Source organism: Fistularia commersonii, chromosome 1 (genome assembly GCF_037954325.1).
Source record: "Fistularia commersonii isolate RoL2024-O1a breed Wild chromosome 1, RoL_Fcom_v1.0, whole genome shotgun sequence".
In the NCBI taxonomy this organism is placed as follows: domain Eukaryota; kingdom Metazoa; phylum Chordata; class Actinopteri; order Syngnathiformes; family Fistulariidae; genus Fistularia; species Fistularia commersonii.
This window is the reverse complement of record NC_141284.1, coordinates 2307566-2332764: the sequence shown is the minus strand read 5'-3', so window position 1 is coordinate 2332764 and position 25199 is coordinate 2307566. Positions and strand designations below refer to the sequence as shown.

At 50.0% G+C, this 25199-nt stretch overlaps 2 protein-coding genes and 1 long non-coding RNA gene across 7 annotated transcripts in view; 1 reads left to right on the top strand and 2 right to left on the bottom strand.

Annotated features, from left to right (window-relative positions):
• The window catches only part of patj (PATJ crumbs cell polarity complex component), a 36761-nt gene extending 27386 nt beyond the window's left edge, over nt 1–9375 (bottom strand). The window contains exons 1-13 of one of the 5 annotated variants that reach the window (XM_086143850.1): nt 8981–9375; nt 7199–7338; nt 6947–7125; nt 5654–5863; nt 5343–5482; nt 4818–5010; nt 3344–3472; nt 3012–3239; nt 2786–2888; nt 2528–2616; nt 2063–2192; nt 622–747; nt 1–36 (exon numbers count right to left, since the gene is read on the bottom strand). The exon at nt 1–36 is cut by the window's left edge and continues 26 nt beyond it. In XM_086143850.1, the coding sequence (XP_085999976.1) occupies nt 1–36; nt 622–747; nt 2063–2192; nt 2528–2616; nt 2786–2888; nt 3012–3239; nt 3344–3472; nt 4818–5010; nt 5343–5482; nt 5654–5863; nt 6947–7125; nt 7199–7220 (1585 nt within the window). In that variant the 5' untranslated portion in view covers nt 7221–7338; nt 8981–9375. Of the gene's footprint in view, nt 37–621; nt 748–2062; nt 2193–2527; nt 2617–2785; nt 2889–3011; nt 3240–3343; nt 3473–4817; nt 5011–5342; nt 5483–5653; nt 5864–6946; nt 7126–7198; nt 7342–8372; nt 8389–8539; nt 8905–8980 lie in introns of those variants that run through there. The other 4 variants (XM_086143858.1, XM_086143879.1, XM_086143869.1 and 1 more) reach the window with 4 other exon arrangements.
• tm2d1 (TM2 domain containing 1) lies at nt 8993–14588 on the top strand. The gene is made up of 7 exons (XM_086143912.1): nt 8993–9089; nt 9657–9820; nt 10618–10691; nt 11141–11249; nt 12092–12183; nt 13207–13280; nt 13695–14588. Exons 2-7 carry the CDS (start codon nt 9687–9689, stop codon nt 13803–13805), a joined length of 594 nt encoding a protein of 197 aa, XP_086000038.1. The 5' UTR covers nt 8993–9089; nt 9657–9686; the 3' UTR covers nt 13806–14588.
• LOC147237085 (uncharacterized) lies at nt 14551–17296 on the bottom strand. The gene is made up of 3 exons (XR_015105929.1): nt 17200–17296; nt 14772–14882; nt 14551–14684 (listed from the first exon to the last, which is right to left on the bottom strand). It is a non-coding gene; the product is annotated as an uncharacterized LOC147237085 (long non-coding RNA).
• Between the last annotated feature and the right edge of the window lie 7903 nt (nt 17297–25199).

The window sequence follows — 25199 nt, the reverse complement described above, 5'->3', positions numbered from 1 at the left end:
CTTGCTGCCACTTGGCCTTCAGTTCTGCCTCTGTAGCTGCAGACACACACACACACACACACAATGGATCTTATTTATTAATAAAACTCTTACTGTGTGTGTAAATTACGGGTGTGTATAGCAGCCAGTCTGTCGGGTCGGATTACAGAGGCTGTAACCCTTGCATCTGACAGGAGAGAAGGAACCTGAGGAGGACAACCCTCCTCCTCCTCCTCCTCAGCCGGAGTCACGGTGCGGCTCCCAGCTCTGATTAAATTAGCATTGCTAACCTCGGCCTTCCCGGAGCAATTAATCTGTGGCGTTTAGCTGAATAAACGGGGTAATACATCGCGGCGAGGCCGTCCGACAGCTCGGACACTTTACATCTGTTGGCTGGGTTGACGGGAAGTGTGTGTGTGTGTGTGTGTGTGCGTGTGTGTGTGTGGGGGGGGCACGGCCAGGCGTTACAGTGGCATTTTGGCCACTTAGCAAAGGTAATGAGGAATAAAAAGAGAGGAAATAACTTTGTGGGTCTGAGGGACGGGTTTTCTCCTCCGGGTCACATGACAGGACTGAGACTGTCACCTGGTGTGTGTGTGTGTGTGTGTGTGTGTGTGTGTGAGAGAGAGAAAGATCGCTCACCATGCGATGGATGTGTCGAAGGTGGATTGAGCTGTTCCTGCTTTGTTGCCGTGGAGACGGAGGCAGTAGGTTTATCGCCGACCTCCAGTGACCTCCGTGATGACCGGCGGGATGATTCCCTGCCCACTGACACACACACACACACACACACATCAGCAACTGACTGAAGATCGGAAGAAGAGAGGAATGAAAGGACAGATGGACAGAAGGATGGAGAGAAAGAAGAACGTAAGGAGAGGACGAATAGAAGGATAGAAGGGAAGAAAAACAGTAGAGGGGAAGGAAGGAGGGAAAGAAGAACATTAGAATGGAAGGACAGATTGACAGAAGACCTAAAGACCTCGAGTGTGTTCCAACACTACGAGCTCCCCGCGGTGGACGAATATGTACGATCCGTGCACCGGGGTTCCTCCCCCGGTGCATGAAAGTCCAGACTGTCCGGGCGCCCGCGAACGCAACACGGGCGCGAGCCGCCGTGACCTCTGACCCCACGGGCCGGCGGCGAGCGCAGGCCATCTATAACCCGCAAAGTATTTCCCTGTCAGATAAGAGGAATACCCCGCTGCTTCCCGGTAATGAGAGAGGAGACAGGGAGGAGATAACACCCCTTCCCGCTCCCCCCTCCGGCCTCGGGGTGAGCGGCGCCGGCCGGCGGCTGATCGCAAGACAAAAAAATGACCCCGAACTGAGAGAATTAATCTCGGCGGACGGCGGCGCAGGAGGAGGAAGGAGAGCGGGCCGGGGGAAAATTACAGCGAGCCGTAAACAAATTTGTCATCGTAATCTGGACGGAGGACGGAAGGTGGAGGGCGGAGGGCGGGGGGACGGCACAACTTTAGTCCGCTAACTTCCTCCGACGAGGGCCTTTGGCGCCCGGACCCGACTCCTCCTTCCCAGAAGAAGCTGGTCCACGGAGGAGATCCGAACATCTACGTCCCGCAGCTGCGTAGCCTCTGCGCGAATTTGCTCATAAAGGACAGAGCAGGAGCTGGGCTTTAGCTGCCAATTTGGGGTTTTCAGTGAACCTGCCAGATGTTTGTGGACGGCGGGAGGAAGACGGAGAACCCAGGAAAACGTGGGTTTCGCCTCCGTTGTGGTGCCATGAAGGAACTATCGCAGCCCCGTCACAGGAAGTGTGAGGACAGAGACGGAACTCGACCGACGGATTTCCACTTATAGACCCCTAGATCATCTATGGGACTTTGAGCATCAACGTCTGGACGACGCTGGAGGCCTGAAGATCCAAGGTTAACGGGAGAATGTGAGCAGAGAACTGAGAGGACACTGGAAAATGAGTCTGGATTTTATATCTGAAGGTCAGAGTTCTGTAAGGTTCACCCCTGCACCACACACACACACACACACACACACACACACACACACACACACACACACACACACACACACACACACACACACACACACACACACACACACACACCTTTGTCCAGTGATCTCTCCAGGCCTCGAGTCTTCTTCCGGACCACTGTCAGCAGAACTGTCTGGCCCGTCTGCTTCATCACCTCCAGGACCTCCTGATTGGTCAGACCGTGGAGGCTGACACCGTCCAGCTACACACACACACACACACACACCCACACACACACACACACACACCACCTTAGACTGCCAGCCTTAACATCGCAGTATCACATGACCCCCATCACTCCAGCCAATTTCTAATTGGCTGAGACTGACGAGGAGAATTACGTTATATTACAGCAATAATTACCTTTTGTTTTCAATTATTCTGAAACTTTTTGGGAACAAATACTGTGAAACTCCTCCCTGTTTTCAGAGCTGGTATTTAATTAATTGTTATTTTATGAATTAATGATATTATTTTATTTCCTGCATACCATCCGGATGAAATCAGGATTAAATCAGGCGAGTAAAGGGGTCTTACTCCAATCAGGCGGTCGTGGACTCGGATGTTTCCACTCTGATCGGCCGCTGATCCTGGAACCACGTGTTTGACGAACACACCCACAGCATCTGACACGCGCCAACACACACACACACACACACACACACACAAAACCAACCAGTTAGGATGATGCAACCCATCACTGTAATCAGATTACATGTTTATTTAATGATATGCAACTGTCATTACTCAAAATAGTACCAGTGTGTGTGTGTGTGTGTGTGTGTGTGTGTTTACCCTGGCTGGTCAAGGCATTGTAGCCAATGATGGAGATACCAAGACTTTGGCCGTCCTTCTTGGTGAGTGGAACCTCATGGATCTCGTATCCCTCAAGGTTGGGCTGCAACACACACGCACGCACGCACGCACGCGCACACGCACACGCACACGCACACACACACACAGTAGTTGACGGATAATGATGTGACGGGTGTCTCCCTGAGCCGTTGTGGTGGTTCCTCACCATCTTGCTGACCCTGCGTTGGGCTGGTTGGGGCGGTGGCGTGGTCACGGGGGCGGAGTCTGGAGGAGGCGGGGCGGCTGACCTCTGACCGCAGGGGTCTCTGGCGATCACCATGCTCACATGACTGCCGCACGCCTGCAGCACCTTGACCACCTGGTCGCTGCTGAGTCCGGCGGTGGGCGTGTCCCCGATGCGGAGGATGTGGTCACCTGTGCGGAGACGTCCGTCCTGATTGGAGGAGAAAGAAAAAAAAAAGCGGGCTGAGCGTGGTTTCCATGGAAACACTCATGGTGATTAATGGTGAATCAAGCGTGGACGCGGCGGTGTCTCACCCTGTCGGCCGCACTGCCAGGAACCAGGGTCCGGACCACCACGCCGCCGGGCCTCCCCCCCACGATGCCAAAACCCAACCCCGAGCCGTCGTTCACCAGCTGGATCACCTCCACGTGACCCCACTCGTCCTGCTCACACACACACACACACACACACACACACACACACACACACACACACACACACACACGGGGAGTAAATCCTGACACTTATAATGGTCTGACGGTGTCTTCTTGAGATCTGGAGGGCGTGGACAATCTTAAAAACAGCCAAACAAGAAGTCCCAAGAGTTGGTCTATTGTATGAAGATGTTTTGGTGAGAAGGAGGGGCCTCCAGGCTGCAGGCTAGGGCGCTCAGCCTCAGCAGGTCAGAACCAGCCTGAAGCTCTGATCGATCTCTCTCTCACACACACACACACACACACACACACATGCACACCGATGGTCTGATGGGAGGGTCTTCCGCAGCACGAACCAGCAGGTAACTGTCTGATTATTTTACCCGCACAAACACATTTACATTGAAATTAACTTTAACTTTCAAAATCTCTCATTGTCGTTCTAAGGTTGTTTCTTTTAGGGTTTGAAAAAAAAAATAATAATTTGGGAAACAGACGGGAAATGAGCAGTTCATCTCCAGCAACAGGCCAAACATTCGGCTGTAAATCGTACAAAATTGGAAAATCACAGATAAATCAGATCTCATTATCGAGTAAAACCAATGCAGAATTGTCATGGAAAAAAGACGGGTGGCCTCACTGGTGTCACCAGGGATGTTTTGTTTTTTTTGTCGTCGTGCTGTTTGTAATCGGCGTCACGATTTAACTGGAATGCGGGACGTGGCCCCCATCCAAGCTTGGGGGGAGCAGTTCTGTGTGAAACAGTGGCCAGTCATTAGGGCTCCAGTAACCCTCTGCACCCCAACCCCCCCCGGAGAGGACAACCAGCGTGCCGGGATGCTGTTCGTTAAAACACCAGTTATTACTGAATAAGCTACATTTAGTGTGCAGTAGGGGGCGCCGCAGCTCTCTGCGCTCACCGGGGGACCAAACAAGATTAGATTTCCAACCGCTGACATGTAAGTGAGAGCAAAACATCCATAGAATTAGGAGGAAGTCGCTGGAGGAAGAGAAATGACATTATTCTCCTCCGCGCTTCAACACAAAACAACCGACCAGGTCGAGGCCCCGGTCATGATGCGTTATTCATCCCCGCGATGACCTCTGACCCCTGCTGCTCAGCCGGCAGGACACAATGGCGTTGCTGAGATGACATCACTCCACCCCCCCCAACACACACACGCACGCACACCCGCCATCGATCGACCATCAACACAAATAGTAGACGAAGCAGCGGTTTTGTTCTAAGGTCGTTATAATTGTTCCTGTCAAAGTCAGCTGGGAGAAGGAGGAGGACAGGATGAAAAGAGAACAACTGAGTGTGACGCCCCCTGGTGGCTGAGAGGCTTCTTACCGTGCCCGTGATGGCGGAAGTTTCGGCGGTTGGCGATGGCGATTTGGCCGGGCGGTCCCTGGCGACCACCAGCTCCACGCTGTGCCCGGGCTGCAGCTGCAGCAGGGCCAGCGCCTCCTGCTGGCTGATCCCCGGCTCCAGCGGGCTGCCGTTTATCACCAGGATCTGGTCCTTCTCTTGGAGACCCCCGTCCCTGTGGCCACGTGTGGACAATGTCAACGCAGGACGGCGCTGCGCCCACATCATGCTAGCAACCCCTTTCAGATATAGCCTGACGCTAGCCTTGCTAGCCTCTATCATCAGAGAGCAGGTGCTAAAGCTCTGCTAACGTTACTCAGTGCTGCATGCAACATTTGTTTAAATGCTAAAGATGCTGCCGGTGGATGCTAATACAAAGCCAAGCCCATCCCTGTTGAATCCTGATGTAGCTGGAGCAGCTAAAGGTTGGCGAACATAACATATCTTGATATCTTAGCGCTCCTTTAGCCCACCCCCTTCTGAATTTCCATGCTGTGGTATCAGAACCTGTGAGCGACGCCTCCAGGCTGGATCTGCTTGACGAAGACGCCGTGACTGCTGCCACCTGCTGGATGGAGGCCCACCACACTGAAGCCCAGACCGCCGGACTGAGGCCGAGTCAGACTGACCAGCTGAGTGTGGCGGTCCTGTGGATGTACGCGCGCACACACACACACACACACACACACACACACACACACACACACACACACACACACACACACACACACACACACACACACACACACACAGAGTGTCAGCTCAGGAGTGTGTGTGTGTACGTGTGGACCATCACGTTGTGTCGTGCCTCCACCTACCTTAGCGGCAGCGAGGATCCATTTCTGTAGGAGGTCAGCGGAGGGCGGAGGGCGGCGGGTGGGTGGAGAGGAGCTTCTGGTGAGGACGGAGGAGGAGGTGGACAACGGGGGCGGGGCAGAGCTGCTGGGTGGACCCACCGCGCTCATTATCAGCTGACCCTTCTTGGAGAAGCTGAAGTCGCTGCCGGTGTCCGACGGCATCGCGTTCAGCTGCGGGCCAGAGAGTGACATCAGGCAGGAAGTGACGTCAACTTGTTATTGGCAGTGCAGCGTTGCATCACAGAGGAGGGACAAGCTCAGCTCACTTTCTACGTATTTAATAAAACGCATAAATAAAATAAACATTAAAATGTCGGCGAATAAGTGCAGAGTAAAAGCATGAGCATAACTGAGCAGGAAATCATCTGAAGAAAAGAAAAGGGACTTCCAGAAATCAGGAAATCGAAATCTAAAATAAATCCTGCAGAAAAGAACCTGTCTTGTGTGGAGTCACCACACGGGGCAGTGTGACGATGTGCGTCATGTCAAACCCACCCACATCACGGCTGCGTGTCTCCTCAGTATATCTGACACTATTTCCCATGGTTGGTGGGGGGGATAGGGCCCTCCCACCTCACACCCCCTACATCAGTATTCCTGCGGCGCCCGGCGTGACGCGGCGCCCTCACAGTAAACAATCCGCAGGCCAAATTAAGATAATGGCTGTAAGTGACGCGGCGCTTCATACTCTAAGTGCTGCGAAGGTCACCGCCAGTCTATGAAGGCGTCGGCGAAGCTGTCGCGGGTGTATGAACCCCCCCTCCCCTCCACGCCCCTCCCCACCCACATCGGATCTATCAGGCTGTAATATGTGGGCCGGCGCTTTGAGTAACGGCCTTGTCGAGGCGTATTGATGAAATGGGATCTGCTCCGTCAGCCGGACTGATCCGATTCACAATGTGAGAGGAAAGGTCGTTAATACATTACCTGTGTCGGGGGTGGGGGTTTGGGAGGGGGTCTATTGATCCAGCCCGGCTTCATTATGTCCCTGGGTTCTGTGGACAATGTCCTTGTACGAGGACAATGGTTTGTCCCGTCTGTCACACTGTCTTTTAGCTTCTCAAACGGGAACTAGCTTAAAAATGAGCACGGCGGTGGATTTCCCGGCTTCTATCCGCTCCGCGATCCTGACTCGACGTGCCTGTGTACTGTTTGTTTTCTAAGAACTTCTTGCAAGCGTTTGTTTCCTGCTTATTTTCTTTTTTGCAAAGCTTGTGCGAGACGGTTAAATCGCAATCAAGTACTGGAAAATACCTGCAAGCGCAGCTGGCGGATGGAGTTCTGCAGGGTCAGGATGTGGCAGAACAGCGGGCTCTGCAACGCCCCCCTCAGGCTGCCCAGTGTGTCGCTGTGGGTCCACTCCTCCCTCTGGACCAGCTTGGCCTGCAGGCGCTCCAGGGCGCCCAGAACCTGCTGGCGCTCGGCCGCCGACACTGTGGCGTCGCAGGATGTGGTCAGACCGGACGTCATCCCTGAAGAGGTACGGGATTAAGGAAAAGGACTTACCTGCGGGGATGTTTTCAAACATGGTGGGCGATGATTGGATCGGAAGAGAAATCACGAGGAGGGGAAGTTTAACCGCCGCCCGACGTGACGAAGCTTGTCATAGAAGACCCGGAACCCAAGGGGGCGTCGTCTTGTCTGACCTGCTGAGTTACAGAATTTGAAATAATAAAAAAATCTCAAAACAAAATGATGAGACAAAGAGCAGAATTTGGTCAGATTTAGCTCAAATCAATTTAATATTTACATTGTAATGCTTTGGTCAGAAAAAAACAGATGAATTCATTCAAGGGTATTCTAACATTTTTTTGAACTATTAAAACAAAAATTTGGAAAGTCAAATCTGGAAATGAGATAAAATCATTAAATCTACAACAAACATGTGCATATTTTGATGAAATGCATTTTCCCAGCATGTAAATGAATAAGAAAATTTAAAGAGCAAAATTATGTCATATCTAAACAAATACAATTTTATAATTACATAGTTACACTTGCAGGGGGGAATTTGTATTGAGGACAATTCCAATATTTAGCTACATTTAAAACGAAATTGTCTAAAATTAGCAAGACACAGTAGACGGTTTGGAAGGTCAAATCTGGAAATGTTAATAAGATTATTAAATCTACGGGAAACATCCACAGATTTTGTTTAAATGCACTTTCCCAGCATGTAAATAATAAGCTAAAAATAAAATAAACATCTATCTATATTTAAAGAGCAGAATTCGGCTATTTCTGATCATTATAATTACATTAACTGAAAATGAAATTCTGAAATTGTCAAGGCAGAGCTATAAATATGGAACATCAAATCTGGAAATTTAACAAAATTCCTCAAAGCAGAAATCATCAAATCTGGGGGACACATTTGCTAATTTCGTGGAAATGCATTTTCAAAGCATGAAAATGAAAGGAAAAAAATTCAAAACAGAATTTATCCCTGAAAAGACAGTGACCTCCTGGCGTTGTAACGGACGGCGTGTAAATAAAAATAAAACACAGGGGTCAGTTATTGTCTCCCTATGGTTTCTCCTCTTATTACCACGTCGTATATTTGAATCAGTGACTCAGTCACTGAAATACATTCAAAAAAGAAAGAAAAAAAAAGGCAGAGAAGACAACTAGATGGAGGCGATGAGAAAACTCAACATGTTCAAGTGAACTGGAAAGTCACCTGAGCGGCTCTTAGCATAGCATGTTAGCTTAGCATGTAGCAGCAGAGAGAGAAGCGCCTCAGGCTCCCATCGAAACCAGTGTTCCCCCCTCCTCTCCCCGCCCCCCCTGGGAACACCTGGCGGAGCAGGAAGTGAAACTGCGGTTCTGGAGGGTCGACGGGATCACCTTGGCCGGGGATCCCGCTGGTTCCCGGCCGGTCCGACCCTTTTTTTAGGCAGAGCCACACTTTGTAATCGTTTTTTCCAAGTTTTCCGGCCGCGGACAGGTGCATCGAAGTCCTACCGACAAACACCTGGATGACGCGGGTGGAGACGCGCCGGCCCGACGCCCTGAGGGAGGGGGATAAGAGGAACCCAACGCGTCGGAGACGTCAAAACCCGTCGTTTTGCAAATAAACGAAACGATAAATAAACTTTCCCTCCCCCCTGGTTCCAAACTTTGACCCGCTGACGCTCGGCTAGCTGCTAGCATGCTAACCCGCCCCGCCGGGAGTCTTCCAACCAAAACAAAAACAAAAACCCGTTGCGTGCGCTTTGGATGGCGTGTTCGGCCGACGCGGAACCACTTGCGGGAAGCGGGCGGTTCCGGTCGGTTGCGGGAACTCACGTAAAGCGGGTCCGGTCCGGCACCTGCCGTGTGACTTTAATGCTGCGTTCAAGGGCCGGTCTGAAGACAGCAACTCCCGCTGGACGCCGGAGAGCCGTGATGCCTTCAGGTGCTGTCGGAGAGCGGACGACACAGAATACTGTCACTATATAACACTATATCTCTTGTTTTTCAACATCTGGCGTGGTTTTCAAGGTTGATGCAAAATATAACGGAAAAAAACAAGTCGAGAAATGTCTAAAATTATATTGTTTAGTGATATTAAAACAATGTCCCCGACCGGTTTTGAAATGATAAGCTTTATTGATCCCCCATAAGGGAAATTCCTTTTCACAGCCGCGTAACAGTTATGTCAAAAAAAGGAAATAAATTTGAATATAAATATAAACAGAAAGGTAGAAGACAGGAGATAGCGAGACAAAAAAAAAAAACCGGAAACTGGAAAGCAGATTCCAGCTAATGCTAGTTTAACATGTCCAATAAACGTGCAAGCAAAACAAAGTGGAATCCCTCACTCTTTAAGAGCATATTTGATAACATTTATTGAGATAAATGTTGTTTTTCTTCTCGTAAGACTAGTCATGTTTATAAACACGAAGTCTTTCCTGTTTAAACACGCTTTGAGTCAAATTAAATGTACTTCACGTCACTGTCGTTTTTCCCGGGGCTCCTGAAGGCAGCATCCCGTGACGTCACACACGCAAAGATGGCCTCCCCTGGAAGACGGCTGCCGTCCGTCCGCGTCGGGATCTGGATCCTGGTGTTTTGCTGCGTCTACAGCCGCCTGCAGCTCGCCCTGACGGAGGAGGCTGGGAGCTGCGACTCCCTCCGGCTCGGACAATATCCTCACGGCCGGAATCGACCCCGGTTCGTCGGAGTGAAGTCGCCAGCAGGTCCCGGCTAGGTGGCTAACAGCTGGCTAACGTTAGCAGCGTGAGACGTTACACACCTGAGATGATGCAGAAAATATAGATACAATAGATAGACATATACAATACTGTTTCTTTGCAAATACTCATAATTTTGTTGTTCGTGGCAAAACTGTCCTATGAAATACGGACATATCAACTACTAAATAAGGATTTCCCGATAGAACCAATTTCCCCAATATTTGACTAACGGATATCGATTAACTATTGAATGTGATTTACCACAGGTAATAAATAATAAGAAATGCATGAGTTGCATTCGCTGCTCAGTGTATTTAAAATAAACTGATCGTCTGGATCAGTACAAAGTGAAAGAACACCTTGGGATATTTGATCCACTGATTGATGACTTCCTGGGATTGAAGCCTCCATGATCCTGAGATATTTACATTTAAAAACGTCTAATATACAATATCTGAACTTCGACAAAGTTTAAAATATTGTGAATCCTAAAAAAAAACAAAAAAAAAAACAGTATTAACTGGGGAAATCAATGAGCTGCAGCGTGAGAAACTGTTGAACAGAATTCCTGTAAATATGTCACTAAGTAGTTTTGTGGAGTAGGAATGGATGAGAATAACACTTGACAGCTTTCCAGTCTCTAAATTGGCGTAAAGTAAACAAGCATAGTCAGGATAAGCAACCTGTCCGTTCACACCTGGGTGTCTGTCAGTGCACTGGAATCCCACCTTCCTTGACTTGGGTCACGTATCGATGCAGAGAACCAGAGATCAATGAGGCGACTCAGGAGCCCGAGACCTGCAGGGACACCACGGCCTGGGGTGAGTCTTCCTCCTCCAAACACCACCCTGCCTGTCTCGTCCACTATGTTATAACTGTAATTTAGCAAAGTCGAGAAATGACATTTAAAAAATACAAATAAAACCACTTGTATCGTTTGTTTATTTGTCTTTGAGTTTCTTTCTTCAAATCAGTTTTGTGTTTTACTGCAAAATGGCAAGAAAGCTCCTAACAAAAATACCGAAATAAATTTTACTTAGCAGTAATCTATCCGACTGTTTGGTTTCAGTCTAGAAGTCGAAACCCAGGAGCCCGAGGTCATCTGACGACCTTTGACTTCTGCAGTGTGACAGAAATGTAAACAATGAAGGGACTGTGGATCAGAAGGTCACCTCAGATTGTTTTTCTCTGATAATTAACCTGTGTGTGTGTGTGTGTGTGTGTGTGTGTGTGTGTGTGTGTGCGTGTGTGCGTGTGTGTGTGCGTGCAGTGGAGTGCCTCCCAGCTCCAAACATCAGCTGTCGTTTTTCCAACGGGACAGAGTTCAGGTTCAGCGGGGACGAGGTGGGATTCAACAGAACCATCCCCTGCAGGAATGTGTGAGTGTATATGAACACACACACACACACACACACACACTATGTCCTGCACCTTTAAGGAAACACACCGCCACATCTGGAAAGATGACATGACTCTTAAGAACAAATTCACCAATATTTGTGGCAAAGCAGTGAAGGCCCTTCTCTCACCTTCTGAGCACAACCAGTCAGAACGCAGCATGAAGGAACCTGGAATAAGCAAGAAGACAGAGATAAAATGATCAAAAATTCACTTAAACGCTGAAAAAATATGATACTAATTAATTGAGAACCACATGGTGTGGTTTGAAAAGCTCCAGCGGGATTGAGGTGGAGTTGCATGACAATTAGTTAATTTGTTTGAAGTTATTAATTCACCAACAGCACCTTTCAGAATGAAAAACGTTTCGAAGTTAATCTACGTGTTTTATTCAATATTGAAACCCTTTAATCGACTCCGATAGAGTAAGTCAGATATACTGTAGATAATAAACACGTCAGTCACAAGTTGTGGAGTTTATGTCATGATTAATCTTCTAATTCATTTTTTGAAAAGTAAAGAACCATAAAATCAGGCTCTGGTTATCCTGTTTGTTTTCCAAGAACCTGATTTTTGGATTGAAAATACTTTCCGACCTTTACTCTTAATCTTAAATTTGTTGACCCGAGGGCGAGGTCTTTGAAGGCGAGCATGAAGCCTCTACTTTGTGGCGGTCAGAAGTAGATGTGGCACGATCGCTTCAAGGACTGTGGAAAGGGACACGTGCGCTCGCGACAGACGGAGTCACGTCGGTGTTTGACGGAGGAGGCGCAGCTTTGACTTTATGATGACACCTTCGTTGTGACCCTCCTCTTCCTCTCAGGAGCGGTTACTCCTACAAGGTGGCCGTGGCCTTGAGTCTGTTCCTGGGCTGGCTGGGGGCCGACCGCTTCTACCTGGGATACCCCGCCCTGGGTAAAAAACAAAACACACACACACACACGCACAGCTGTGATGGGATTCCTATCTGCGTGCTGAAGCTGGAACGCGGATCTCAACATCAGGTCATTTTTACTGTGAGCCCCCCCAAAACAATAGGTGGCGCTGTAGTTTGGTTTGACTTGCCTTTACCTGAAGTGTGAGGAGAGAAATATGACCTAATTTGTAGGAAGCCTGTTATACTTTGATTATTAGAAACATTTATCTATATATTTCAGTCATCAGGAAAAAAACAAATCAGCATTGTTTTCTAATTGAAATGACCAGCAGAACAAATGAGTAAGGAAACAAACGCCGCCTCCGGCCAATCAAATGGAGGTCCAGGAGGTCGGCACTCTCGTCTTCCGATTGGTCGGTCGGAACTCAAGCTGGGTCCGCATTGAAAGGAGACGGAGATCAAATTTGCCCGGTTGCCACGACGATGGCAAGCCGTTCCTTTCTTCCGGGTCTAATCTGGGGAAGCGTGGACACACTGATGCGCTGAGAACGGCGGTGACCCTCGACCCTCCCCCAATTGGAGGCCGGTCGCCGTGTCCGATCGTCACAATGAACCGAAACGAACCCATTTCATACAAGGACACACACCTGCGGCGGGACAAAGGCTGCGTGTGTGTGTGTGTGTGTGTGTCTCTGACTCACCTGCCTGGGCTTTAGATGGGGCAGGACTGAACACGCCGTTTTCCGAACGGACAGAGAGATGAGGACCGACACCTGACAGTGACAGGCATCCGCACTCACACGTTGTAACCCAGGCGTTAATCCACTGTTATCCCAGCATCCGTAAACTCCTGCTATCGAATGAAAGCGTTTCACAAACACCCATTGATCATCAAGTTCACTGACACTTTCGGATCACCCCCTCTCCCCGGTGTTGTCGGCCAGTTTGCGGTGAAAAGACGTGGTTGTTCAAGAGGAAGAGGATGCTTAAGATTCTGAAGGAGTCGCCGTGTTTGAGTGTCTCGCTGTCGTCGGTCAGCTGATCGTGTCTCCTTCTCCCAGGGCTGCTCAAGTTCTGCACCGTGGGCTTCTGTGGAATTGGAACGCTGATCGACTTCATCCTGATCGCCATGCAGGTGAGTCAGACACACACACACACACACATTTGAGGTGTTCAACTTAAGGCTGACCCGGGAGGATGGAGGAGTAACATTTCAGTAAAGAAGAACGTTAGGACACATGGAGCAAAAAGCTGGTGTTAAAAGGCTCGAGGTGAAATATGACAAGGATCAATTTAAGAGGAGGGCAGTCCTGTAAAATGAGGATTTTACACTAATATTAGCTTTATCGCTTGATGTATTACAACTCCCTTTTCATTTAATGGTTTTATTCACATATTAAAACGTCCAAAAAATATTACAACTTTATCCGTGTAGTAAAATTCCCACCCGAAATATTTCACAGAACGACTTGAGCGGTTAATCCGAGCCGTTCTGGTCGCCCGGAGGGATGACAGCTGATCATTAACCCTTTTCCTCCCCTCCCTTCAGATCGTGGGCCCGGCTGACGGGTCAAACTACATCGTGGATTATTACGGCGCCCGGCTGACGCGCCTGTCCATCACCAACCAGACCTACAGGAAGCCTCACTTGCCGCTGTGACCTGGACTCCAAAGAGCCGGGGGCGGAGCCGAACCCCCGTCTGGGAGAATTCGTCATCAAAACGAGTCGTAACAACGCGTCAGCTAGATATCAGCCAGGCTTCCGTCGGTAGATTTCTACTCTCGAAATTCTCCGTCCCTCCTTCCCGTCGCTGCTGAGACTGAACACGAAGAGACCGGAATGGTGAAAAGATCATCTTTTGTCCCGGAACACAGGTTCTTTTTGCTGCACTGAGGACTTTGAACTCCATGTTGATGTGAGGATGAGCTACACACTGCGCGATAAAAGCCTTCCTGCGGCCCGTGTTGACACAAGATTTTTTTTTTTTTTTTCTTTATTGGACCGAATATCTGTACCCCCCCCTTCCCCTCGGAAGAAGACGTTTGTTGAAATTCGGCGTCACGTTCGGGGACACGGTGGTCAAATACCACGCCGACACGAATATTCCTTTCAAGGTCAAAGAGTCGCTCCGCTCCGAAGACGTGCAACCTTTGTTTTGGAGGGGCCTCCGCTTATTCCGTTGTTTTTTCCATGTCGCACTTCAGATTCTGAAGCTGACCCGTGATTTTGTCCGCTGGAGCTTTAAGATGATCCGTTCTCACCTCTAGAAACAGGAAACTCAAGCACTTTGGTTTGGACGGTGTGATTAACGCCACCTGCTGCTTTTGAAACTCTTGTTATTTAAGATCTTTTTTTGAAGAAATGTCCACCATTCTCTGATGTTATTTCTTCCTCTGTCAGATGTGATGATGTAAATAAAGTTGTTTTTTTTGTTTGATTGGAGGCGCAGTCACGCTATCTGTGTGAACACCTGAAGGATCTCACCTGACGTCCGTCTGCGATACACTCATGACCTTCTGTCTCCAAGGTTACCTGAATCTAAAGAGCAAAGTGACAGGATAAGAAGTCTTCACAATATATGAGATTAATATTTTAATAATATTGACAAATATAACTGCAGCAAACCTCCAGTAGATCCAACAGCCTGACTCTGGAGCCACTAGAGGGCGCTGTCATCGGGACAGTTGCTTTGTGTGTGTTTCCTGATGAAACCCCCATTTCTTCTGATCCGTGGCGCTTTGTATCATATCAACGTTATAAAGAAAGACCAGAGTCAACTTTTCACACTGAGACCAGCCAGCGTTTAATTACAGTTCTCTCTCTCTCTCACACACACACACACACACAGACACACACTGCCAGTGTGTTTCCACATGGAGTTCGCAGCCATGTGGCTTTCATCAAAATTCAATTATCATCCAACAGCACGCTTCACAGGACACACAGCAGCACAACAGACACCCGTTCATTCTGTGTGTGTGTGTGTGTGTGTTACACTCCCCCTTGACCACTCACGATAGACGTCCCAACCTGTCAGACATGAAGATTCACGTGTCTTTTTCAAAGCGACTTCAACCTGAACGTCAATGATGTTTATCAGCCCTGACCTTTAAACCTCTCATCCATCCATTATCTACACCTCCAATCCTCCTCATGGGACGGGTGGAGACGGCAGTCAATCACGGCTATCAGTGACGGTGAGAGGCAGGGATTAGCCGGGACCGGGTCGGCTGTCAATCATCCAACCATTCATCCTCTCATTCACACCTACAGGGAGTTTAGTCTTCAATGAAGCTCCTGCCTGATTGTTACTGGAAAGCTGGAAGAAGATGGAGAACATGGAGCGAACACACACAGACAACCCAGTCCACCTCTTCACAAACCTTCTTGCCGTGAAGTCGGACCACTGATTCCCTTAAAACCTACATTGATGTACAATAATCCCTGTTCCGCTTCAGTTTATTCAAACATTTGCTTTTTTTTTTTCCCCCAAACAATTTCATTCATATTTTGTTGCACTTCCTTGCAAATGTCTGGTGAGCTGTTTGTGTTTGTGGTGGTCTGATTGGCCCGTGTTCATGGAGCAAAGTCCTTGCGGCGTTCCTCCCACCATTTCTAAAAACAATCAACTCAATTTGTAGGGAAAAACAAACCGTGCAAATTAGCATAATTAGAAGCTGTTCACTGCCCCCAACCCCCAACAACCATCCAACCAGGGGCCCCCAGAAAGTGTGTGTGTGTGTGTGTGTGTGTGTGTGTGTGTGTGTGTGTGTGTCGGTTCACTGACGTCAAAATGTCCTGGAACAATAAAAACTTTACATCCATAACCTGTCTTTCTATTTTGAAATCAATTTCTTGTGCAGCTGCTCAATCAAAACATGTGAATAATCATATGTTCAGTGGCCGTGCATGCACGCGCGCGCACACACACACACACACACACACACACACACACACACACACACACACACACACACACACAGAACACGCACAAACACTGCACAAGAAGAAACACAGAGGGCATGAAATTACAGTTGCGTCGGTCGGAACGGAGCAGCAGGAAACTTCACCGATAAGGTGGCTCCATCGAGCAGAGTGTGTGTATGTGTGTGTCTACCAAATAAAGAAATCCCAGCACTCTCTCTTCTTTATAATCCCCGTGTGAGTGTGTGTGTGTGTGTGTGTGTGCGCGCGCACGCTTGTATTCATTTGGACAGTCAGGCCAGTCAGTGTATCGCCAGATAAGTGCGTTCACACTCGGCCTGTCAGCTGCACGGGTGTGTGTGGATGTGTGTTTTTGTGTGTGCGCGCACACTGGGTTTGATTCTCACCCATTGAGATGACATTCTAATATTTGAAAGAAAAGTGATGTGTAAATTGTCTCCCTGTTTAAGGCAGAAGAAGTCAGTAACTTTTCCCCTGACAAGAACAAAGAAATACAAGGTTTAAAGTTTGAGTATCACAGTCTCTCTCACACACAATTTTATGAATAGTCTTTCTTCTTCTTTAGTCATATTACATTTGGATAAAATGTACAAGCTGTAGTTAAAATGATCAAATTAAAAGCATCATTCAGCCGGGAAACTGCAACAGAAATTTCGAAGTGAAAGCTGAAAAACCTTACATATTACGTGACATCTGCATAGATTAAAATGGATTGCTGATCATAAGATAAATTCTGATCCATAAACCTTCACACTACCTGGACAAGGGCGCGCGCGCGCGCGCACACACACACACACACACACACACACACACACACACACCATCATAACCACCAATATGACATGATTAAGATGTCAAAAACCATAAAACCTTCAGAGGCAAAGTGGGCAAAACATCGGAGATCATAACAACACACACACACACAAGACACATCTTACAACACACACCTCAGCAGCTGCTGTCACACAAACACACAGTGTGTCAGCAGCATGGGGTCAATTAAAAGTACTGTTGTATTTCCGGTTCCATCCCTCCTCCCGCCACAGACCCAAACACTGATAGCAGCCGCTGTTGGACCCGTCACCACATACAGTTTATCACAACTTACCTGGGGACTTGCAACGATCTGGTCTGGACAACAACCTCCGTTTAAGTAAATCCGTCTCGTCGGGACTATGGGTGCCAAAGCTCAGTCCAGTGTTGCTAGATTCTCCGATGTTTGCTAGCTCTTCTGGTGTTTGCTAGCTCCTCCGGTGTTTGCTAGCTCCTCTTATGTTTGCTACCTCCTTTATGTTTACGAGCTCCTCTTAAGTTTACTAGCTTCTCTTATGTTTACCAGCTCCTCTTATGTTTGCTAGCTCCTCTTGTGCTTACTAGCTCCTATTAAGTTTGCTAGCTCCTCTTATGTTTGCTAGCTCCTCTGGTGTTTGCTAGCTCCCAGGTGTTTACTAGCTCTCTGGTGTTTGATTGCTCCTCCGATGTTTGCTAGCTCCTCTGGTGTTTACTAGCTCCTGTGTTTGCTAGCTCCTCTTATGTTTACTAACTCCTCTTATATTTACTAGCTTCACCGGTGTTTTCTACCTTCTTCGGTGTTTACTAGCTCTTCCGGTGTTTGCTAGCTTCCAGTTGTTTGCTAGCTCCTCCAATGTTTGCTAGCTCCTCTTATGTTTGCTAGCTCCTCTTATGTTTGCTATCTCATTCTATATTAGCTCGCTCCTCCGGTGTTTGCTCTATCCTCTTACGTTTGCTCGCTCCTCCGGTGTTTGCTCTATCCTCTTACGTTTGCTAGCTCCACCGGCGTTTTCTACCTGCTCCGGTGTTTACTGGCTCCTATTACGTTTGCTAGCTCCCCAGTGTTTGCTAGCTCCTCTTAAGCTCGCTAGCTCCTCATATGCTTGCTAGCGCCTCTTATGTCTGTTAGCTCTTCCGTTATCCCCCGTGCTAAAACCGTGGCAGTCCTTTTCGACGCAGCGGGTGTTTTCTAACATAAATACACACATTTTCACTGACATTTAAGCTGCGGAGCGACGTTAACATTAAAAAAATGAACTACCTCCTATCGATTTCGAGGGGAATGAAAAGCCCGCCCAAGCAAAAGAGAGATTCTGATTGGTCAATGTCACTGCCGTCGGAAATCCAGGACGCATTCAAGTAATCTCAAAATAATCGGAAAAATGAAATTTCGTCTGCTGAACGTCATTTCCATGCAATTGCAGAAATTGATACAATTTTCTTAAAGCTAGGTTACCTTTTTTGAACGACAAATTTAAAAAAAAAAGAAGGCAAACATGAATTCTACCAAGCAACTGCAGGATCGGCAATGTTTTGATTGGATGCCTTTAGTAACGTTTTTACAATTTACAATTGTAGGTGATTTTTTTTATGACTAAGTCACACAGAATAATCCCTCCGGGGTGAGAGAGTTGAAGACAGCAGGAAAACAGAATGCACTTGATAAATAAATCATCTAGGTTTTTGTCTCAAGCTACAAAATCAATGGAAAACGACATGACGTCCACAAAAACTTGACTCCTCCACAACAATCCTGGTTTCCTCAGGTAAAACAATTTCAATTGTCTCTTCTCAAATTTTAAAACATTACCAGACCAAAAAGATCAACTCAACGGCAACTTGCAGTTCTACTGCTTGACCAGTGGGACGATTTCAACCTAGGCCCAGATGGTTGTGGGTTAATGCTGAGTGTGTGTGTGTGTGTGTGTGTGTGTGTGTGTGCGCACGCTACAAACAGTTGAGAAAACACCCGCTACATATTTCCAATATTTTTGCTGGTTGTTTCCATTTCCCAGCGAACACATGTTTCGTTCTCGCTTGAAAGCTTCCCGCCATGAAACGGGTGTAAACCCCTACCCGTTACCCAGGTAACCGGAGACGTTTTGTAACGGTGAGGGGGGACACGGTGACTGACGGGGCGGGAGGGAGGTCGGGTTACGTCTGGAGATGGAAACGGAGAAACTTAGGGCGAAGTCAAACTCGGAGAGGCGGGATCCGTCTGGATATAATCGAGGGAACGTGTGAAAGTGGCGGTTGGGGTAATAATGAAGGCGGGGGGAGCGTTTCTGCCCCGGGGGGGGAGGCGGCGGCCCGTCAGAGTAAATGTCTCTCCTGCAGGGAGATTAAATCATATTTAAAGACCAGATGCTTCAAATCCAGAGCTCCTCTGTTTGAAGAACCTTGAGGAGTAAAAGACCTCCTCCTCTTCCACGCCCGCTTCCATATTCAGATGTCTGAGGATTGTTATTTCTTTCCTCTGTCAGTCTTCCTGGATAGCGCCATTGCTAACGTTAGCCTAGCGGCAATGTTACCTCTAATTTTTCATACGTCTGTGCAAACAGACAACCTCCCTGAGCACACTGAGGTCCACTGTGAGCAACATTAGATGTGCACGCTGTGGCCACACACCAGTATCACAACTGGGATCATAACTTCCATTTTGTTTGTATTTTTGCATCAGAAAACTCGCTTAATACTTTAGCTTCGCTGCATGTTTTGCAAGGTGAGAAAAAAACCCTCACCTGCTTTCACCGCTTGTTCTTTTATTTCTACATATTCCAACAGCCGTTTCAGCTTAAAAAAAAACACTTTTTTTTTTTTTTTACTTTGGTTTGGTGAGTGGATATATCGCTGTGATAAGGGGTTAGCATGTTAGCATTAGCATCACCTATCTCCGCTATGCTGCTATTATTGTTATATAGCGTGTACGGGCAGAACACGTGCGCAAGTACCGTCAATGCCGTGATTGGCTGCGTGACGTAATTGCATCGTATCATGTGATTGTCCGGAATCCTGTCACTCACAGACTAACGCAGCAAAATGATACAGAAAAATTTTACATATCTAATTTATTTGCAGTGCGCTCACTGCGCTGGATGGGTTTTCTTGTGCGCTGAGAGTGCACGAGCAGTGCGCAATTGCGCAGTTGCGCAGCTTGGAGGTAATGTTGCCTAGAAGAGCACCGATCTTTGACTTCTGGCCAGGTGAGAAGACCTTCTGCCTTCTCAAAGCGCTGAGAAGAGGCTCCTCCACGTTCCTGCTCGGAAGTTCTTCGCTCCACTTTTCCTCGGAAACTTTCCTGCTCCGCTGGGCTTTTATCAGTATTGGAAAAAAAAAAACCAAACAAACAGCAGATACATTGATCAGCAACTGACACACACACACACACACACACACGTACCTGCTGGAAGTCCTCTCCCATTGGCCGAGCCCGGCGGTGGGTGTGGTATTGATCAGAAACACCAGCAGCAATTATACAAGTTCACACTGAGCCTGGAGCTCATCACTATTCACCGTGGAGACGCGCACACACACACACACACACACACACACACACACACGCACACACCAGTGACTCTTTGATTAATGCTAATTTGTGTGTGGACGTGGTGAGCCTTAATCCTCTCTTCTAATTGGTCTTTCATTATAAAGGGGGGGCGGGCGTGTCCGCGGCCCTTCGTTAAGGTGTTGTCACCGTGGCAACCAAATGGATGAGCGCCACTCAGCAACAATCGGGCCGCAGCGGCTGCGGAAACTTCCTGCCGGGTCACGAGCGGGGTCGGAGGGAGGCTCGGTCTCGGGCCTCTGATTGGCCGGGAGGGGAAACGCGGCAGGAGCGCCGCCGCCGTGGCGTGCGGTGTGGCGAGTCCTCACCTGAGGCCCGGGGGGGGAAGTCCGAGGGCGATGGCGAGCAGCTACGGCCTCGCCATCGCCATCGCCCTCGCCCTTGGCGTGGGGGGTGGGGGTGGGGGTGGGGGTGGGGGTCTCCACCAGCAGGGGGCACTGCAACCAAACCAAACATGGTGGAGGAGCTTCTCGCAAATCCACGGCCTCCGCTATCTACTTATATTAACGGCATTAACATCGCAACTTCCCTACCAAATGTGATTATTTACAAATAAATATTATGGATTTGTCGATTTCCAGCTTTACAAATGACTACTATTCGTTTCTTTAACCCATAAACCCCTTCAGAAGCCACCGAAACAAGAGGGGCTGCGCCGTTTCTTCCTCGGTCTGACCTCCTGACAGTTGGCTCGCTTTGCTGAGGGGCCGTATCAGGTCACACCGCACAGTGTGTGTGTGTGTGTGTGTGTGTGTGTGTGTGTGAGAGTGTAGTGGAAAGGCAATGCCCGGTGTTGGCGTCGTGGCTGAATTATTCACGCTCTTCTGCGGTCGCCCCCCCCCCCGATGAAACCCGAGATGTGAAGGTGAGGCGGCTCCCAACCTCCTGGAGGGTGTGTGTGTGTGTGTGTGTGTGTGTGTGTGTGTGTGTAAAGTCTCGCACCACCATTCTGAAACCATCTCAGCGCCTGAAAGTTTGTTTCTGGGAGCCAATCACAGCTGACGCCGGGGAGGAGGCGGGGCTTAACGCGGACGGGTCAGCTGTCAATCATCCAAACCTGATTGTCATTCACATCTACAGAAAATCGCAGGATGTTTTTGGACTCAAAGTCGAGTTAGCTCAGATCCCCGCGCCCGTTTTTCATCCTGCTTCCTCTTCGTCTCCCCGCAACCTTCGCTTTACCTCCAGGAGCCGAGGAAGACGAGGGCGGACGAGCCGACAACAAACAAACTGAAAGAGCCTCCGAGTTGACAAAGACGGCGCGCCGGAGGTTCAGATCCTGGAAATAAAAAAAAAAACAAAACAAAGGAAACACGTAAAATATAGGTTTCTGGGAAAAGACGAAGATAAAAAAATTTGTTTGTGTGTGTGTGTGTGTGTGGAGGGAGCAGTCAGAGAGCAGAGGGCAGAGCGTTAGCATCTTTATTTCTGTGGTTGTTGCATAGGAAATGCACATCTTGCTTCCAGTAAACCGAGTCTGAGTGGACATGGAGTCTCTAACGGGGGGGCGGCGGAGGTGTTTGGGGGGGGCAACACAAACAGCAGGGCGGCTGAGGGTGTGTGTGTGTGTGTGTGTGTGTGTGTGTGTGTGTGTGTGTGTGTGTGTGTGTGTGTGAGGGGGGGGGGGATGGACTCATGGGAACTAGTGGACATCAAACACAAGTGAAAGATCGGCGGTCGGCTCGGAGCACAAAACACACCGCCAGGTTCCATAAAAGAGTCGTAGAGGCACAAGGTTTAAGTCAGTCCTGGGTGGAGGAGATGAAGGTGGAGGTGGAGGTGGAGGTGGAGGTGGAGGTGGAGATGGTGATCTGGACGCGTGACCCAGGAGGTGATGAAGATGAGCCTGTGTTTCAGAAGCCGGCTGCCCTGGAAGGGTAAAGTTCTCCTCGCTCGGCGATCGTCCGGGTTCGGGTTGCAGGGGTTCGGCGGCGGGCCGGGCGTGAGCGGCGTTGTTGATTATCGGGATTGATTTGTATTGGATCGATAGCCTGATTCGGGAAAAAAAAACCTCCCGGCGAGGTCGGACACGAGCGGACCTCTGCCGTGACTACGGCCGCCGTCCTGGACCGGCTCCAGTCGGCCGACCCCTTGGTACGCAAACCCAGGCTAGCGCTCCTGCTAGCGAGGATGCTAGCAGTCTCGCTAGCAGGGTGTGACAGTCGTCCGACTCGGATCCGTCCTGCTATTTTTTCCCCTCCGGGGTTCTCAACCCAGTTGAAATCGGTCGCGGCGGGAGAAAGTTCGGCGCCGCATCGACAGGCGGAGCCCGGCGAGGAGCCGCCGGAGGCGAGCCAGACCGGGGCCATCGACCCCGGGAGGAGGGAGGGCGGCCGCTGGGTGCCTCTCTTGTGTTTCTACACTTTTCTCATCCGGGATCGGCGGCGTTTGAAGTCGTGCCGAGGGTGGAGGGTGGAGGCGGAGGGGGGCTCGGTCCCGGATAGTGCTGAACGCTGCAGAAAACGGCCATCGATTCAGCCTCCTGCAAGATCCCGCCCGGGGGCGGGGGGGTTCACCCACAGCCTGACGCTCAATGGACACTGAGCTCAAAAGTTAGCAGGAGATTGTCAGATTTAAAGCCCACTGCGGCATTCTGGGGGCGTCCGGTTAGGGAGGGGGTCATGTGACCACGTGAATAAATAGCACCCCCTTCCGTTTCAGCCAATCACACGCCGGCGTGCGTCCAGGGTCGAATCCCGGGGTTCGATGAAGAAACATGGCGTCTCACTCCCGGGAGCGGCAGCGGGAGTTTCCCCCCCCGGTTTAATTTGGGTTTCATTGATCCAGAATTGACCCCCCGCACGCACATTAAACAACATGGCCGCCGCCGCCGCCGCCGTGTGAGGATGGGGGCGATGAAGATGAGGGGGCGGCGAGAGAGGGTTTTGAGGCTCACGGGAAGAAAAAAAAAAAAAAAAAAAAAAAAAAGGAGAAAGGGGTTTTTGACAATCTGGATTTCTGTCCCGTTTTTTTTTTTTTTTTTTTTGTTCTCCGTCGTCGTCTTGGCAACAGCTTAGTAGGCGATTATGGACGAGCATGCAGTTATACTTATGGTTATTTGTACATCGGCTATAATCAGAGGGCCTGACAGACAGCAAAGGCTACTGGTGTTCAGAAGTTTCCACAGTTACAAACGATGATTGACAGTCCGGAGGGGGCGAGAGGGCGGAGAGACGCCGCCGCCGCCACCGCCGCCGCCTCCGGCGTCCACTTCCTGTTTGGATGCTGGTTGGGTCGCCTGTCCTTTCTGCGGCCGGAGGGCTCGGCCCTTAAAAGAAGGCAGAGGCTGAAATTTCACAAAGTAGATACCAGAGTCCGGGCTTGAGGGGGCGGGGCTTGAGGGGGCGGGGCTTGAAGGGGCGGGGCTCCAGGAGGCGCCCTCGGGTTCCAGTCAGTGCATAGTTCTCATGCGGGTTCCACTGCTCCGGCCTGATTGGCCGCCAGGGAGCATGAAGGCGGCGCCGGGTGGTTGCGGGCGCGGCGCCCCGGGACTCCACGCTTAGCACCATGTGATGGTTTCGCTACAGGGGGCGGGGCTAAGGCCGGGGGGGGCGGGGCTAAGGCCGGGCATGACGCCGTCGTCCATCTGAGCCCACCTGTGTCGCCAAGAGTGCCGTTCACCCCTCTGAGGGGGTGAACACACACACACACACACACACACACACACACACACACACACACACACACACACACACACACTCAGGTGCGTGAAGTGATTGAAGGTACCCTGGTTCCTCGGCCCAAGGAGTTCTGCCCCTCTTCGGGCCCGTTTGAATTCCTTTGGTCTGACGCGCCCCCCCTCCCCCCTCTGTGGGTCAAAGGTCACGACCCCGGGAGCATCGGGACAAACGTGAAGACGGCGCCGGCGCCGACAAGCCCCGCCTTCGTTCGACCCTGTTTCCAAACGGAGCGGCGGGATTCATCGAAGGCAAAAAAAAAAAATCCACAACGGAAAGGGGTCGTAGGCGGGTGTCGCTCCTCGCTGCTGGAGGAGGCGGAGCCTCTGTGCTGGGGGGCGGAGTCAACCGGCGTCGGGACCCTCGGTCGCGTTCTCACGGGCTCCTGCCGGCCTCCGGATCCCTCGGCGGGAACGGATCGACGTCCGACCCGATCGTCGCCGTGGATACGAGAGACTTTGACCAAAAACACGTGCTGAATGTGGCGTCGCTATTTCCTTTCCTGGCGACGGACGGGTTCTGTCCAGGACACGCCGTCCGCCATGGGGCGTCTCCATGGAAACGACAGGGGAATTTGGCGAGGCCCGATCGCGCCCTCGCGCTTCTACGACGGGACCCAAACATGGAGGGCAAGCGGGGGTTTCCTACGTTAGCGTAGCAGCGCGGGTCACGGGAGCGGTCTTGACGGGATCAGGAAGCGGCGGGGGGCGTCCTCGGGTCCGGCGTGATTCGGGCGCCAGAAGGTGCAGCTTCGGAGCAGGCGGAGTCAATAAACAATCAATTCGTTTTAAAAAAACCTCTCCGGAATCTTCACCCATGTTTCCCTGTCGACAGCCAATCAGATGCAGCCCCCTCCCCCCGAAGCCCCGCCCCCAGCAGCGGCGTCGGGTCTAATCAGTAAACTGGGTTTTTAATCAGACCCGGGAGCCCGGACACACGGGGCCCTAATCCATCAGCCTGATTGGCGGCTGATAATCGATCGATGGTGCGAGTGGATGGCAGGGGGAGGCGGCTAAACCCACGCTAATTCCGTCAAACGGGGAGGATTTGCTGCCGCGTGTGAGCGGTTTCGTT

What these genes read in the sequence shown, in the direction of transcription:
- tm2d1 (XM_086143912.1), top strand. Translation starts at nt 9,687, where the DNA reads ATGGCCTCCCCTGGAAGACGGCTGCCGTCCGTCCGCGTCGGGATCTGG. An exon ending in CAGGGACACCACGGCCTGGG is followed by an intron (nt 10,692 to 11,140) that starts GTGAGTCTTCCT and finishes GTGTGCGTGCAG; the next exon opens with TGGAGTGCCTCCCAGCTCCA. An exon ending in CCTGGGATACCCCGCCCTGG is followed by an intron (nt 12,184 to 13,206) that starts GTAAAAAACAAA and finishes TCCTTCTCCCAG; the next exon opens with GGCTGCTCAAGTTCTGCACC.